The 17,135-nt window shown below is 37.4% G+C and overlaps 1 protein-coding gene across 2 annotated transcripts in view; it reads left to right on the top strand.

The window, feature by feature from the left end:
- Nucleotides 1-17,135, top strand: part of ppfia2 (PTPRF interacting protein alpha 2) — a 264,592-nt gene that overhangs the window by 219,573 nt on the left and 27,884 nt on the right. For both annotated transcript variants that reach the window (XM_073838874.1, XM_073838872.1), the window contains exons 14-20: nt 33-171; nt 251-468; nt 7,487-7,727; nt 8,248-8,277; nt 9,607-9,734; nt 9,824-10,002; nt 10,636-10,729. In XM_073838874.1, the coding sequence (XP_073694975.1) occupies nt 33-171; nt 251-468; nt 7,487-7,727; nt 8,248-8,277; nt 9,607-9,734; nt 9,824-10,002; nt 10,636-10,729 (1,029 nt within the window). The remainder of the gene's footprint in view (nt 1-32; nt 172-250; nt 469-7,486; nt 7,728-8,247; nt 8,278-9,606; nt 9,735-9,823; nt 10,003-10,635; nt 10,730-17,135) is intronic.

The following is a 17,135-nucleotide window of genomic DNA, read 5'->3' as shown; positions in this document are numbered from 1 at the left end:
TGCTAGATAACAGATTTTGCTCTTGATTCCAGGTCTCATCTAGATGCATCTGGAGATTTGCGTTTCTCCCTTGGTTCTCTTGCCGAGACACAATCGGACCATTATCGCTCCACCAAGGTGATCCGCAGGCCTAGGAGAGGACGCGTGGGACTACGTAGGGACGAACAGAAGGTAGCATCTCATAACCTATTGTTTCTCAAGCTTTGTGCTAAACCTCACTTTCTCCTGTTTCTCACTCATCTTTGCGTAGGCTAAGTCTCTGGGAGAGCACGAATGGCGCTCTCAGCAACTTGGCGTTCTGGGCGGCCACCCGTTCGAGAGCGACACGGAGATGTCGGATATCGATGACGATGACCGAGAGACCCTTTTCAGTTCGATGGATCTTCTGTCTCCTGGAGGACATTCAGATGCTCAGACTCTGGCAATGATGCTGCAGGAACAACTGGATGCCATCAATAAAGAGATCCGGTCAGTTTGTTCATTGTGACCACAGCAGCTTAAATCGTGTTGTCTTAACTGTCTACCCAGAGATGGATTCAAATTACTTTAATGTCTGTAATGTAATCCATCTGTAAAGCAATGAAAGGGCAGTATCTACCTTATTCTTCAATGTAGGAGTAAACCTATGGGCGAGACTTCTGGTTCATTGTCCACTATAGGGTAATAACCAGAAGAATAACAACGTGCAGTAAATGCTAAAACTGTTTGCATTACAAACCAGTGTGTTTATAATTAAGATAATACATTGAAATAATACTGTAAGAAGTGCCAGTTTGCAATATTAAGCAGCAAAACAAGCAGTTTTGTACAGCTAATAATAGCTGGATGTGGATGAGACTGGAAGCCAGACCCAGAAACTTTACAAATGGCTGCACCCACTCTTATGGGAAAAATAAGGCACATATTTTTTTTTTAGAAATATCACCTTAAAGGTGATAATAAAACAGCAGGGGGTTTAAGATCTAACCTTGGTGCACACTTTTCTTTAGTATTATTAGGTTTGACAGCTGTTAATTTACGCCAAAGGTAGGATCTAAACCAGGCTAGCACCTGTCTAAAAACACCAACACAATTTTCGAGACTGTTCAAAAGAAAGTTAATGATATATCAAATGCAGGTCTGGCAGAGAAATACAACCCTGGATGGATAATATAAGTGTAGTTATGGGGCCTGAAACCTGAGAAATCTGATATTGACTGATTTTTTATTATGTAAAGAACATCTATATTTGTTGTTCTTGTGACACATTTAGCATTAGATTAAGAATAACATACAGCTTTTCTTTAAAACACCAGTTAAATGGTCTTTTCAGTCAGGTTAAGGCTGGAATACACTGCACAGAGTTGTCTACCCATTTGCAGTCTGGAGGAGTTGATGCTTGTTGCTAAAAGTCAGCCAGTCTGCAGAGTTTATGCAGTCAGAGATGACAGATTTTGCAGAAAATCAGCTTTTTTTGCTTCAGAATATGAAACGGCCCATTTAGAGGACATCAAACATGTTTGATATTTTGAGCCGAGTTTTTAACACATATTGTTTTCATTTGGTATGTGTTTCCTAACAACAAGGCACATGTTTCTGTGTTTGACTTGAAAGATGGTGTGTGATCCTCAGTTGTGTGGTGTTTGATAACCAATTTTTTTTCTGTAACTATTTACAAAGTCAGCAAGTGGGGCTGTTTAAAAAAAAAAAAAATATATATATATATATATATATATATATATATATATACATATATATATTTAAAGTCCTGTAGTTGAAGTCTTAAAGGGATAGTTCACCCCATGATTTACTCACCCTCAAACCATCCTACGTGTATATGACTTTCTTCTTTCAGACGAATAACAGTCGGAGTTACATTAAAAAATGTCCTGGCTCTTCCAAGCATTATAATGGCAGAGAATGGGTGTCGACATTTTGAAATCAAATACAGTGCATCTATCCATTATAAAAAGTACTCCACACGGCTCCAGGGGGTTAATAAAGGCCTTCTGAAGTGAATCAATGCATTTATGTAAAAAAAAAAAAAAAAAATCCATATTTACAACTTTATAAATTGTAATCTCTATTCTCGTGAACGTGCATACTTCAGTTACTGTAAGTTAGAGATTGTAATTCTCTATTAAAGCTAAAGTTTATAAAGTAAATATGGATATTTTTATTACACAAACACATCAATTGTTTTGAGAAGGCCTTTATTAACCTCCCAGAGCCATGTGGAGTACTTTTTATGATAGATGTATGGACTTTATTTGACTCTCAGCACCCATTTACTGCCATTATAAAGCTTGGAAGAACATTTTTTAATATAACTCAGATTAAGGCCAGACACTGCAGGTGAATAGGGTAAAACATTTAACTAATAGATGTCACCTTACTTACCTATTTAATTGATTACATTAATAAATTTCAAACATTTTTTGTATTACAAGTTTTCTAAAATGTTAGGTTTAAATATGCAAATAAGGCATTATTTAATGAAATTTGCACTAATTTGCATACATTTCTAGTACAAAAATCTAAACACTGGATAAAGTCAGTTTCAAAATTCATGTTTAATTTTTTTGACTTATAAGAGTCAAATGTTTTTACGGAGGGAATTTTGGATATCTCATATTGTCACTGCATAATTCAGAAAAAAAAACTTAGAACAGACAGAAAACAATGTATTTTTTACCGTTTTGGGGGGAAATAAAATGTATAAAGTCAAGCAAATTATATATGAACATATCCCTCTGTAAAAACCTTCAGAATATAGACGGGAAAAGTTTGGTGTGTCTAAGTTGCTCAGTGTAGGAGACAAAACTCATTTTGAGAAAACAGCCTTTAAAAATATGGATTGTAATTGAAATCTATTGACACAAATAGATAAAGTGCTATGAAAGAAACACTTAACAGTGTCATCTGGGTGTTTTCTTTCTACTAGTCTGAAAAAAAAAAAACACTTTATGAAACACCAAAAAGCCCAAAATCTCAAACTTGACAGGTGCATGAAAAAAGTGTTTTTGCCTGCAGTGTCTCCCCTTAAAAAAGAAAGTCATATAGACGGTTTCATCGGGCGCACGCGCCTGGACCTAAGTTAACTTCCGGTCTGTGTTTGTTTATCTGTCTGGTTCGTGTCGCGGGCTACAAACGCAGCTAATAATGAGTAATGAAGTTGGTCTCAGGTTATTGTGCTGTGGTATGTGTTTCCCAAACATTTATTTATTTGTGGCGACCTGCCACGATATAAAAACCGACTGATTTTCCAATTGGAAATTGGAATTAATAGACTAATTAATTAATCTGTTAATAGACTTCGTTGAATAAACGTAATACACGTTTAAAAATCAAACCCAGGCGTGGGTGTTTTTATATCACTGTATTTCTGAAGAAAGACTGTCTTTAGAAAATGTCATTTTCATTTCATCCTGCATAAGGCAGCGTTTTTAAATTAAGAGCTGCTTTGTCTATAGCCATTACCGGGGAAACCTCGTTTCTCGTGCTTAAAGCACCTCCTACTGGGAAGTAATGAGTTTGCATTTTTAATAAATCAGTCTAATTTTACGCAGCCAACATATTTCGCTTGTTATTAAAAAAATAATCTACTCTAGAAGGACTTAGCTGTTGTTATTGATTCTATTTGGATGTCTACCGGAAGTTAAGTTTGGGCCACAAAAGCGCTCATGCGCAGTAACGTTTGTTTATGTTGTTGCCGTTGAAACCGTCTATACACCTAGGATGGCTAAATCTGGGGTAATTTTCATTTTTGGCTGAACTATCCATTTAAACCTTTTTTTCATTTCATTTATGTCTATTTTTTCTTCATTTTTACTGGCACCTACAGTTTAGTTCTTTCTGTCGTTACACACTTATTCTCCTGTAAACATCTACATCTGATCTCTGCTTAGTGTTTATTTGTCATTAGATCATTTTTATCCAAGGTGACTGTATCCTAGTAGCTTTGTTTAGAAAGTACAGTAGGAGAAATTGAACTTGTGACCTTTGTGTCGTAGAAGTGTAGATTTATCATTCAAGTTTCCCTCTGTAAGCTACATAACACCTTCTACTCCCTAGCTAATCCTCCCACTCATTTTTTGATGTTTCAAGTGTCACATTTAATAGAATTTCTACATCTCTCAGGATTCTGCCACACACAAGTCCTACAAAGAATAAAAACAAAAAAAGGTGCTGCTGAAAGACGAGTTGTACCTTCAGGCATACGCTGATTTAAATATCAGCCAGAGCTCAGGGTTTCTATTGTAGGTGGTTCATGCAGTGCATAAGGTGGAGGCTGATTTGACACTTGAGATCGATTGTGTGAGGTTTCTATGTGGGCATAGGAACCTTTCACTGCACGGCTTACATGTGGACATTTCTGCTGTTCCTGATTTCCATATTTTCTAGGATTAGTGTATATATACAGTGTATCTCCTTAATATCACAACTGTCTGGCTAGCACTTGCACTTACACCTACAGTCAAACCAAAATGTATTCAGACACCTTCAACATTTCTCACATTATCACATTTTTTGCTATAGTTTAGAAATTAGTAATAAAATATGACAACTCATCAAAATTCATCTTGATAATGTCAGATAACTTTGATAGAAAGGTATGTAATGGATTAAATAACCAAAACCATTTGACAACTGTTAGTACGACAATATTTACACAACTATCAATACTTTGTTGACCAATTACCAAGCAATGCTTAATTTTGTTCAGTCTGTGATGTAAAAAGGTCGCATTAGCAATTTAAGAAAAAACACTTAAGCAAGACATGGTCAGGTCAAAGTGTCAAAATATTTGGTCCCAAATTTAATCAATTTTACTGGTCCACTGTATGAAGAATTTTTGGGTGTAATATGTCACAGTTTACTTTATTTTGCTGTCCTCACTTACATAAATGAACTATAGTGTCCTGCACCCACTAGTAAAGAAAATATCAAAAATCATATCTGGTGTCTGAATAGTTTTTGGCTTGACTGTAAGGCTGTCAAAAGCAAATGTATGACTTCAAATCAAGTAATAACAAATAAACCATCCTGGACCTTTGGATTTCATTAAGATCTAATTTGAATTTTATCCAATTCCGTGGAATGTGTGATTAATATTTGAAGAGGCCAGAACAGACGGACAGTCTTTCCTCAGCCATTTTTATGCAACTTTAGTCAGATTTTCTTTGGAGTTGTTTCAGGGGTCATTTTAAATTCACTAAGAGCCACTCACTGCAGACAAGCTTGAATTTTTTAGATAGTTCTATGTCCTGTTTTTTCCCACATTTATTTTTGTTCAGGAGCTCCCTATATGCAAGTTTCATCTATTATAGTTTATAAAAAATGTGCAACCTCATACACTACATATCCGTACAGTATGTGTGTTCAACTTTATTTGATTACCTGTGTACAAATACTGCTCACTGTGCCATTAAACTGTTCCTCTAATGTGTGCTGGGTTTTTTTGATTACAACAGGAAGAAAGATGGTCCCCCTGCGTGCTGTTTATTTCTCTCTCCTCCAGTCGTGGTCCGCTTTTGATAAAGCACCAGCTTTGGTCTTTGTGCTTTTGGGCTAGAAGACATAAAACTGCTGAATGTCTTACAACTAACTGTAAACATGTTAAATGCTTGACAAATGGTCAATGTTTAATTGTTTGCAGCCCGCTCGATGATTGCCTTACAAGATATTCAATAATCTGAGACCATGAAAAACATCCACTACAAGAGCTGTCGAAAGCTACAACAGTAAACTGCAGTTTTGCAATCCTTGAGCGTTGTTGTTGTGTCCTCAAGCGTTCTCTAAACCAACCGCATCAGGCTTTAGCCAGTAAAGCACAAGATTTCATTATTTCTCTGTTTCTCTAAACTTATTATTGCTATTTTGTCATTTTTCTCGTTGAAGGTGAATTGCAGAGACAAAATTAAATTTAAACAGTTTTTTACTTTTTTAGCTTAATCTCATTTTATAGTAGCTTTAAAGCAAACCTGTCTAAAACCATGCCTAAAGCCATAACCCCATGTCACAAAGGCAGTATGTAGATTCTCGGAGCCCCCCTGAGAGCATCAGTCTCCACGGACTTAATGCATTTCCTGCTGGAGATTTTCCCCTCGTAACTCAATAATCGAGTCATCATGGCTGTGCCATTTTATCTCTTTATAAACACGCACCTGGTGGAGACTGGCATCTTAATACCCACAGCGCAGCATATTACAGCTAAAAAACAGTTTAACAATCTCGCTTCACAAACTTGACACCTGCGCTTAGGCTGAAAAAAGACAGAGATTTACAGAAACTGTGATATGAGATCTTCTAAAATACAATATCATACTCAATATTGTAGCAACTTAAAGGGATAGTTTACTTAAAAATGAAAATTGTCGTTCCAAAGCTGTAAGACCTTTGTTCATCTGCGGAACACAAATAAAGATATTTTTGAGGAAATCCAAGAGCATTAGTATCACCACAGGCATGCGTTGTGGAACTCTTGTGAACGTGTGTTGAAGACTGACACTGAAGAGAAGAAATTGTTGAACAAAGTTTTGGCGTTGAAAAGTATTCCTGTAGCTTCATAACTGCTGTCTATGCAGGGTCAGAAAGCTCTCAAATTTTATCAAAAATATCTTAATTTGTGTTTTGAAGACAAACTAAGGTCTTACGTGTTTGGAATGACACGAGGGTGAGTGATTAATGACAGAATTTTGATTTTTGGGTGAATTTTCCCTTTAAATTCCAGAATTTGATACTCTAAAGCAGCGGTTCCCAATTCCAGTCCTCGCGACCCACCGCTCTGCACATTTTGTGTGCTTCACGCATCGCTTCCGACGTTTGTTCTATTCCAACGTTACTGCCCTTCGAAGTGGACATCACAGGATATTCCGCCATTATTCATTAGTTCGAAGCGAGCGTATGTGTTCCATTTGAAGGTCATTAAAGCGTGCAAGACGTAAATTTAAAATGCATTTATTTACAGATGCACTTATGTCACACTTCTCTAGTAAGTTTCATCTGTGTGTGAAGACGCTACATGCGGTGACGTAGCGCAAATATGTGAATGAATGTTTCGAAGTGTAGTAAACAGATTTCCCCCGCTTAGGGAGCAGGGTGCAATGAACACTTTGCAGGGACCATGTCAATCGGATCGCAGTTCCTGCACGGACCTCACTTCTAATGAGCTGGTTATCTGAATCAGGTGTGTTAACTAAGAGAGACATGCAAAATGTGCAGAGCGGTGGGGCGCGAGGACTGGAATTGGGAACTGCTGCTCTAAAGAACAATAGTGTGGCTGCTTTTTATGTTCATTTTAGTGCTGTGATTTTCATTTGGTAATATCCATTGGAGTAAGGGCTAATTAGATGTTTTAGTTGCATTGTTTTTAGTCCTCTTGCCAAAATTATTGACACACTTTCACCCAGCAAGCTCAACACTCCAGTAATGTTGTAAATCAAAATGCTATTAGCTGTAATTTCTGACTCACTGTGGGCTAAACTCTTTTCCCTTGTTTCTCCAGGCTCATCCAAGAAGAGAAGGAGTCGACAGAACTGAGGGCAGAGGAAATCGAGAACCGCGTGGCCAGCGTGAGCCTGGAGGGGCTGAACCTGGCACGGGCGCACCATCCTGGAGCCTCCATCACTGCCTCGGCCACCGCATCCTCTCTCGCTTCGTCCTCACCTCCCAGCGGACACTCCACCCCTAAACTCACCCCGCGCAGCCCTGCCCGCGACATGGAGCGCATGGGGGTCATGACACTGGTATACAAGTCCATCCTTATCTCTGTCTGAGAGGGGTCATATCGTATCAAGAATTAGGGGTCTCCAAACTCGGTCCTGGAGGGCCGGTGTCCTGCAGAGTTTAGATCCAACCCTAATTAAACACTGAACTAGATAAACCTGAACTAAAATAGATTAAACCTGAACTAGATAATCAAAGTCTTTATAGGCATGCTAGAGCTGTTTTGAGGCAAGATGAAGCTAAGCTCTGCAGGACACTGGTCCTCCAGGACCGAGTTTGGAGAGGAAAATGGTTATTTAAAATAATTACACATTGCTATGTAACATCTTTGGGGCTTTACAAAAGCCTTTTGTCCATGCAATTTGTAGTGCTGGTTAATAAATGACACAGTATGATGTCTTTCAATCAAATGCTATTATGGCTTTCCTAGTATTTTCTCTGTAGTTTCTGCATCACATTGTGTTGCTTTGAATGCCTCATGAATATCCAGTATGCATTAACCTGTTAACATTTTTTTTGTTTTTTTTTTTTGTTCTGCAGCCCAGTGATTTGCGGAAACACAGGAGAAAGGTACTTTTAATATGTGGTTCCTTCACAAAAGAGCTCACTGTATTTGGCATAATGCTTTTTATGGAAAGTTAGAGGACACCAGGTTAGGCAAAAATCTGAATTTATAAAAATTTTCCGTTTTCCAATTCATGAGCTGGAACTGAATTGCATTGGCTACAGTCAGAGTGAACTGACTGAATAAAATATAACAAAATTCAATGAGGTTTATGCTTAAAAAATACTATTTTTCTTGTCCCACTGGCAAATTTACCTAATTCTCTACTATTTTGCTCCTTAAGCTCATGCATTTATATTGTTTCTAAGATGTTTACATGTTTGTACTGGTTAATAAAACAACAATACTGAGGATTATTTATTATTAAGGTAATAAATATGACCCTGGACAACAAAACCAGTCATAAGGGTCTATTTTCATCTGAAGACTGAATAAATAAGCTTTCCATTGATGTATGGTTTGTTAGGATAGGACAGTTTTTGGTCGAGATGCAACTATTAGAAAATCTGGAATCTGAGGGTGTCAAAAAATCTAAATATTCAGACAATTGCCTTTAAAGTTGTCCAAAGGAAGTTCTTAGCAGTGCATATTACTAAATAAAAATTAAGTTTTGATATATTTACATAGGAAATGTACAAAATATTTTTATGGAACATGATCTTTACTTAATATCCTAATGATTTTTTGGCATCAACTATCGATCATCAATTTTACCCATACAGTGTATTGTTGGCTATTGCTACATATATACTTGTGCTACTTACGACTGGTTTTGTGGTTCAGGCTCATATAATAATAATTATTTCTAATTTTAAAAAATCAGTATATGAGTGACATTTGTTTATTGTTCATTATTATTGTTCAAAAGTAATATTTATTATTAACATCAGTTATTATTAGCTGAGGTTTGTGGAATACTCTATATTTTGTATAAAAAATTTGGTCCCACTTTATATTAGGTGGCCTTAACTACAATGTACTTATTCTGTTTTTGTTGTATTTCAAAACACATATGCTGCTATTGAGGTGGGATATGGGTAAGGTTAGGGACAGGTTTGGTGGTATTAAGTGGTATTTGGTGGTTTAAGCGTGGGTTAAGATGTAAGGGATGGGTCAAAAGTGTAATTTAATATGTATTTCCAGAAATTAATTACATATGTAATTACAGGCAGGTATTTTTTACCTGCAATTAATGTAAAACATGTATGTACACAATAAATGCTTTGAAACATATCTAAAAAATATCTTAGTAAGTAATACGGTTTTGGGTCAGTGTAAAGCTATTTTCATATTTGGGTGAACTGTCCCTTTAATTTAAATTTCATCTGTCACAGATCGCAGCGGTGGACGAGGACGGTCGAGAGGACAAGGCCACCATCAAATGCGAGACCTCGCCACCTCCGACACCTCGCCAAGTCCGCATGACCCACACGCTACCTGCTTCTTCGCACAATGACGCACGGTGAGACAGCAAAAAGACAGCAGCCAGACATGTGCTGCATACAAACATAACCCTGCTTTCCCACTGTTAATCTGTTTGTCTGTCTCCAGCCTGGCAGCTGCGTTAGAGACGGAGGCTAGTGCTCTGAGCAGTGTAGCCAGCAGTCAAGACTCCCTCCACAAACAGCCAAAGAAGAAGGGCATCAAGTCCTCCATCGGACGGCTGTTTGGGAAGAAAGAGAAGGCCAGACTGGGACAGCTGGGGAAAGAGATTATGGGACCAGGACAAAGTGAGAACACGATAGACATAATTTTTACTATATTATATGTGACCCTGAACCACAAAACCAGTCATATGTGTTAATTTTTTGAAATTGAGATTTATACATCTATATAAATAAGCTTTCCATTGATGTATGGTTTGTTAGAATATGACAGTATTTGGCTGAGATACAACTATTTGGACACCTGGGACATGAGTGTGTAATAAAATCAAAATATTGAGAAAATCACATTTAAAGTCGTCCAAATAAAGTTCTGTGCAATGCATATTACTAATCAAAAATGAAGTTTTGATATATTTACAGTAGGAAATTTACAAATATCTAATACAAATATCTATGGAACATGATCGTTACCTAATATCATATTGATTTTTGGCATAAAAGAAAAAAATACCATTTTGACCCATACAGAGTATTTTTGGCTATTGCTACAAATATACCCCTGCTACTTAAGGCTGGTTTTGTGGGCCAGGGTCACATATGAGCTATTAAAGGAAAGTTCAGAGTTAAGCTTTGTATATATCACAGAAAACGCAGTCCTGAGTTAATCTAATTTAAAACACTGACCTACAGTTAAATGTACAAATAATTATTACACTAGCATTATCAGAAGGTATTTTAATGGATTATCTCCATCAGTTGGGAATGTATCCGATCCTGAGCTTCTGGGTCAGGATATGGCAGTGGGAAAGCTTGGAACACAAGCGGAGAAAGATCGCAGGCTTAAAAAGAAGTAAGTATTTTAGCAACTACTCTGATTATTGAAATTATACACCCAGCACAACCTTTTATGAAGGTAATTAATTCCTGGGCCCAAATCTTTCAAATACAAATCTTAACATAACAACCTTCTTCACAAATACTGTCATGTTATGTTTCACACACCTCTCTTTAAAAAACAATATTTGAACATATGGCCCATCTGGACGCATTATAGTGCCTTAGGCGAAAAAAACATTCTACGCAAGTAAGAAAGCGTTTTTCGTACAGACTTAGAGTGTGTTTTTAGCAAGCCACAGTACTCAAGATAGATAGAGTCATAGATTTACTGTTATTTAAGTAGCCATCTTCCCATTTGATGTTAAAGCTTGCACAGCTAACTTGCGTAGAGTATGTTTTGGGCCTTATGTTAACTACAGTGCCTTGTGAAAGTATTCATACCCCTTATTTTTTCACATTCTGTTATGTTGCTGCTATGTTAAACTGCTTTAAATACTTTTTTTTACCCACAGCAATCTACACTGCGTACACCATTATGGCAAAGCAAAACACAGGTTTTTAAAAATTTTGCAAATGTATTAAAAATGAAAAACTTGAAATGATTCCATTGCATAAGTATTCATACCATTATCTGGGACAGCTAAATGGTAGCTCAGGAGCATTCATATTGCTTGTAGATGTTATGTATGATGTGGAAAGTCACACACATCTAACAGCTGAAAATGCATATCAGAGCAAAAACCAAGCCCTGAGGAAAAAAAAACTGCCTATAGAGCTCAGAAACAGGATTGCATCAAGCCACACAGTTACGTCCAGAGAAAATTCTGCTGTATTGAAGGTTGACAGAAGCGTGTAGTCTTCGTTATCCTTAATGGAAGAAGTTTGAAACAACTACGACTCTTCCTAGAGCTGGCCTCCTGGCCAAACTGAGCAATTGATGGAGAAGAACATTGGTTAGACTGGTGACCAAGAAGCTGATGGTCACTCTAGTTGAGCACCACGGTCATATTTGGAGATAGGAGAAAGCTCCAGAAGGGCAAACATCACTGTACTCCACCGATCTGGGCTTTATGGTTGTGTTGCAAGACTCAATCCTCTCCTCAGTGAAAACAAATGAAAACATTTTTGGCATTTGCAAAAAGCACCTAAAGGACCCTCAGACTGTGAGAAACAAGATTCTGTGGTCTGATGAACCTCAAGTTCCAAGCATCATGTTTTGAAGGAAACCAGGCCCTGCTTATCTGCAGAGTACCATCCTAAAAGTAAAGTGTGCTGGTAGCAGCCTCATGCTGTGAGGCTGTTTTTCAGTGACAGGGACTGAGGAACTCGTCAGACTAGAAGGAAAGCTCAACACAACAAAATATGGAGATAGCCTTAATGGAAACCCAGTCCAGTGCATTCAGAACCTCAGACTGGGCAGAAGGTTGACAATGAACAGGACAATGAACCTGTGCACACAAGTGTGGCTTATAGACAACTCTGTGAATGTCCTTGAGTGGCCCAGACAGAGCCTGGACTTGAACCCAATCGGATATTTCTGGAGAAACCTAAAAATATGCGTCTTTCCCCATCCAACCTGACAAAACTAGAAGAATGGCAGATAATTGCCAAATGTTGATGTGCAAAGCTTGTCACATCATACCCAAAAAGACTTGAGGCTGTAAAGTTGCTTCAGCTAAGTACTGACTTAAGGGCATGAATACTTATGCAATGTACTTTTTTTCAGTTGTTTTATTTTTAATAAATGTACAAAGTTGTGACAATTCTGTTTTTGTTTTGTCGTTATGGTGTATGGAGTGTAGAATGATGTGGGGAAAAATGTAATTTAAAGCAATTTAACATAAGGCACCAACATAACAAAATGTGAAAAAATGAATACTTTCGCAAGGCACTGTAATTTGAAAAAGAATGCATTTTCAGTGTCAATATAGTGTACATTTGTTTAAGTACACAGGACTCATTTACATGTTTGTGACAGCCTACTATCTACTGTGTATGCCACACATTGTGGTACTTAAATTATGATTAATGTACGATTTCCATTTGTAGAATGTGTGTTAACATGACAATGTGCCTTTCATAGCAGTTGTGACTTTGTGTTTACAGCATGTCATGTGACGCTTGCCGAATATCACATTTCTTTGCCTTAACGCTAATGGTTGAATGTGACCGTTTTATGTAATTTGACTCGTGTCGGTCTCATCCATCGAGGCGCCACGCAAAGGCGTCTCTTCACCTTTTCCATTGCGCTGTCACACTTTCTGCATGCTGTATGATAAAAACAAAAAACTTTCAAAAACAAGTAGATTTGTTCAATTGTGACCAACAAGTGGAAAAATCCAACGATTCCCAACAGTAATGCACGTCTCTGAGCTGAGGTGTTTTTTCTAAAGTCTACATACAGTATGCTCAATAACAAGCATTTAATTTTGTCTCCCATCGCTTTCTCTATTTTTCTTTTCTCTCTCTCTATCTCCTTTTCTCCTCATCTGACTCTGTATCAGCGGGTAAGTTTAGTTTGTGTTGCCGAGACTTGCTGCATTTTCCACTGTCGGCGCTCTGTCCGTGTCTGTCGTCATGCTCCTAAAGTGTGTGTCTATCTTCAGGGGGGTCCGACGCATTTCCTTTCTGTCCATCTAGAGACCCCCGCCTCTGCCTTTCTTTTTCATTTGACTGTAAATGTGATTCTCCCCCTCTGCAGTTCTATAGAGGATGCATCTCTGCCTGGAGAGAGAATGTGTGCCTTTATAACAACCTGTTCTCGATCTGCCATGCCGAGGCCTTTCTCCTCTCGTGTACGTGTGCGTGCGCGTGTCCGTGCGTGCGTGTGTGCATCGTGTGCCGTTTTCAATAACCAGGTCTCGTCTCTGGTTATGGACTGTCAACTCATTGACTTCTTTCCCTGCTCTCTTTTTCTTTTCATTTTGTTTTCTCTCATAACTGTTTCTCTCCCTCCCCAGCTACAGTATGTTCAGAAGAAGTCACTCATACACATTACATTCAGACTGAACATATGCAGTTCAACACATAAAGATGAGGAGAGATACATCATAACCACCACCACCACCACCACCACAAAGGCCTTATTGCCTTTACAGCACACAGACATGAAAGTACGCAGCCACCGTACGGTTCACTTTCAATGCGCTGTCGGTGCCAAATCTGGTTCAGTGCTGTTTTTTCACCGAAGTAAAGGTGGTTTAAGGCCCATTGAACCTGCCAGTTAGAACTGGGAACAACTAGTCTTGCATAGACATACTTTTAAACTCGGCGTGAAATAAAAGTTCACCCAATTTATTTTCTAAATGCATGTTTCTTGTTGTGAACGATTCATCCATGCATATGCTAAATTACGTAAATATACTACCAGTCCAAAGTTTTTGGACAGTAAGATTTTTTTATGTTTTTAAAGGTTGTTCTGCTCACCAAGCCTGTATTTATTTGATTCAAGATACATTAAAAGCAGTAATATTGTGAATGTTTACTATTTGAATATATTTTCAAATGTCATTTTTTTGTAATCAAAGCTGAATTTTCAGCATCATTACTCCAGTCTTCAGTGTCACATGATCCTTCAGAAATCATTCTAATATTAATAAATTATACTATTTTTATTTTAGATAAATGCTGTTCTGAAAAACCTGAAAAAAATTCTACTCAGCTGTTTTTAACATAATAGTACTGTTTTGGAGCAGCAAATCAGAATATTAAAATGATTTCTGAAGGATCATACCACTGTAGTAATGATCACAGGAATAAATTACATTTTAAAATATATTCAAATAAAAAACAGTTTTTTAAATAGTAAAAATATCGAAAAACTGTACTGTTTTTGCTGTGCTTTGGATTAAATAAATGCAGGCTTGGTGAGCAGAAGAGTCTTCTTTAAAAAAACATGAAAAATCTTACTGTCCAAAAACTTTTGACTGGTAGTGTTTGTAAAAACAAGCGAACAAAGTTGTATTCAAAATCTTAATCGTACCTCAATGCAGTGAAATGGCAAATTCTTCAATCATTTAGTCTGAGTAAACCATCCCTTTCTTACAATTGACTATAAATTCATATTCAGATCTGGCTTACAACCAGTTTATTGAAACAAGTCCTGTATTTTTCTTCCTTTTCATAATCTAAAAGGGTCAAAAACATGAATGATAAAGGTAACATAAAGGTTATGTTACAGGATTTGTCTCATACCAGCATTGACAAAATGTTTGGAGAACAGCTACACAGGTTTATCGTAAACACCAACTTGAGTTGTAGGGATGCACCGAATGTTCAGCAACCGAAATTATTCGGCCGAAAATTGTGAAAAGGCCAAATAAATTATACCAAAAAATGACGTGACGCGATCAAATAGAGGTGCGCACTAATGCAGCGAACATGTCGTGTCGGTAGTGCGAAAGCATTTAAAACTGTCCGAGAAAGACTATGATGACTGAAATCATTAGTAAATAAACTACAGAATGTTATGTTGTCTAATACATGCACAAATTGTATGTATTCTGACAAGTCCAAAGCGCAAGGAAAATCTGCTCTGAAACAGCGTGATGAGAATCATTCATAAATCTGCTGCTGTCAGCAAAAAGTAGTACTGAGGTCTTCTTGTGGGTTTCCGCCAAAATAAACTCAACTAGAAGAATGGCAGATAATTGGCAAATGTTGATGTGCAAAGCTTGTCGCATCATACCCAAAAAGACTTGAGGCTGTGAAGGTGCTTCAGCTTTGTACTGACAAGGGTATGAATACTTATGCAATGTACTTTTTATGTTTTTAAAGAAGTCTGTTCTGCTTATTTGATTCAAAATACAGCAAAAGCAGTAATATTGTGAACTATTTTTACTATTTAAAATAATAGTGTAGATTGATGTGGGGAAAAAAAAGTAATTTAAAGCTATAAATGTTAGTATTGCAATTTTACTGTTCTGTAAAATAAAATAAAAAAGTAAGACAAAATGAAATAATGATAACAGTATTTTTTCTGATAACAACAGCTCTATTAATACATCTTAAAAATGGATCCCATAGAATATTATTTTACTAAAGTATTAATTTTAAGTTAAATGTGTAGGCTGTCTACTAGAATGTTAAAAATGTTCAGTGTTAAGTAAATATTTTTAAATAGTTTTTTTTGTCATTTATTTTTTGAAAAGCAAGATAAAACTGTAAAAAGCACATTTTGGCTATTTAATTTATGCAATGGTGAAAAAAAATTGGCAAAATACTTGGAAAAACTTGTTCGGTAATCGGCCTTCGGCCCAGTGTTTAATTTTGTTGGGCTTTGGCCAAGAATTTTCATTTCGGTGCATCCCTAATCAGCTGTTCAACTAAGCTGCATAAAGAAACAAAATTAAATGGAATTCTAAAATATGTTTCCAAAACTAGGATTAAGATGGTATATAAGAATTTTCATCTTATGGGTGGTTCAGACTACACAATTTTTACAGCACTGTGTCAGATTGTGCCATTTTGGCTCCTAACTGCACTTGATTTTTAATCAACGTTGCTACCCGACCATTTGTTGTTTGCCATCTTTAACAACGTGCGTGCTGTCGTCGGGCAGAACTAGACAGAAGCTGCCATGAGCATAAACAAACAATAGCTAGCAATAGCTGTCCTGTTAACAGAAAAGGCCAAAAACCTGAAAGTGGACACAAATCTTAGTTGCATGAAGAGGACAGTATGGACTGTCAAAGAGAACTGAGGTAAAATATTTTTATAGCTTTTTCCCACTTTGTTTACGTATCCCCAAGACACCCTACGTCAAGCAGATTGTGCCAAAATCGGGCTAAAATCGTGCAGTCTGGACTGGGCTTTACAGGTTAAATAGAACCAAAAGTCATTTACGCCAACTCTCAAGTAAGAACACTCCACCCCCCTCACAGAACCGGATCTGGCACCATCACCAGCACCACTTTGGTGGAAAAGAGATGTCAGTGGCCACGTAAGCGGTTTTGAGATGCGATTTGTGCAGACAGAACCATATCACTCACTACAGCATGTGTCTGTACTGTACCCAAAACTTCAAGTGGCCTTAGCGTACACCCCAAACATGCGGTTGGATTACGAAGCTCCTCTCTGAGAGAGGAACACCCAACTGTCTCTGCCTTAAAGTCCACCAGGACATCCGCACACCATAAAATACTCACCTGTACTTGTTTTGTGGCCAAATAGTCTAGGAACTCTAATACAGTTCAACTAAAGGTAAAGCCTTAGCTAGAAATATCGTATTTGATGGATCCTTGAAAACGTGTGACATTCAGACGTTAGCGGAAGAGATATATCGAAACATTGCTGAGGACCCACACTATGTTACAAGCCCTTCGGTCCCTGTAAAGTTGGTAAACGACAACCTTGAGAAAAGCTAGACATATTTCCCAGCGGAGATCTGTGTAAAAAGCGTCTGCGTGAAAGTCTGATGA

This window comes from Garra rufa, chromosome 4, assembly GCF_049309525.1.
Source record: "Garra rufa chromosome 4, GarRuf1.0, whole genome shotgun sequence".
Taxonomy (NCBI): Eukaryota; Metazoa; Chordata; class Actinopteri; order Cypriniformes; family Cyprinidae; genus Garra; species Garra rufa.
This window is presented reverse-complemented; position numbering and strand designations above follow the sequence as displayed.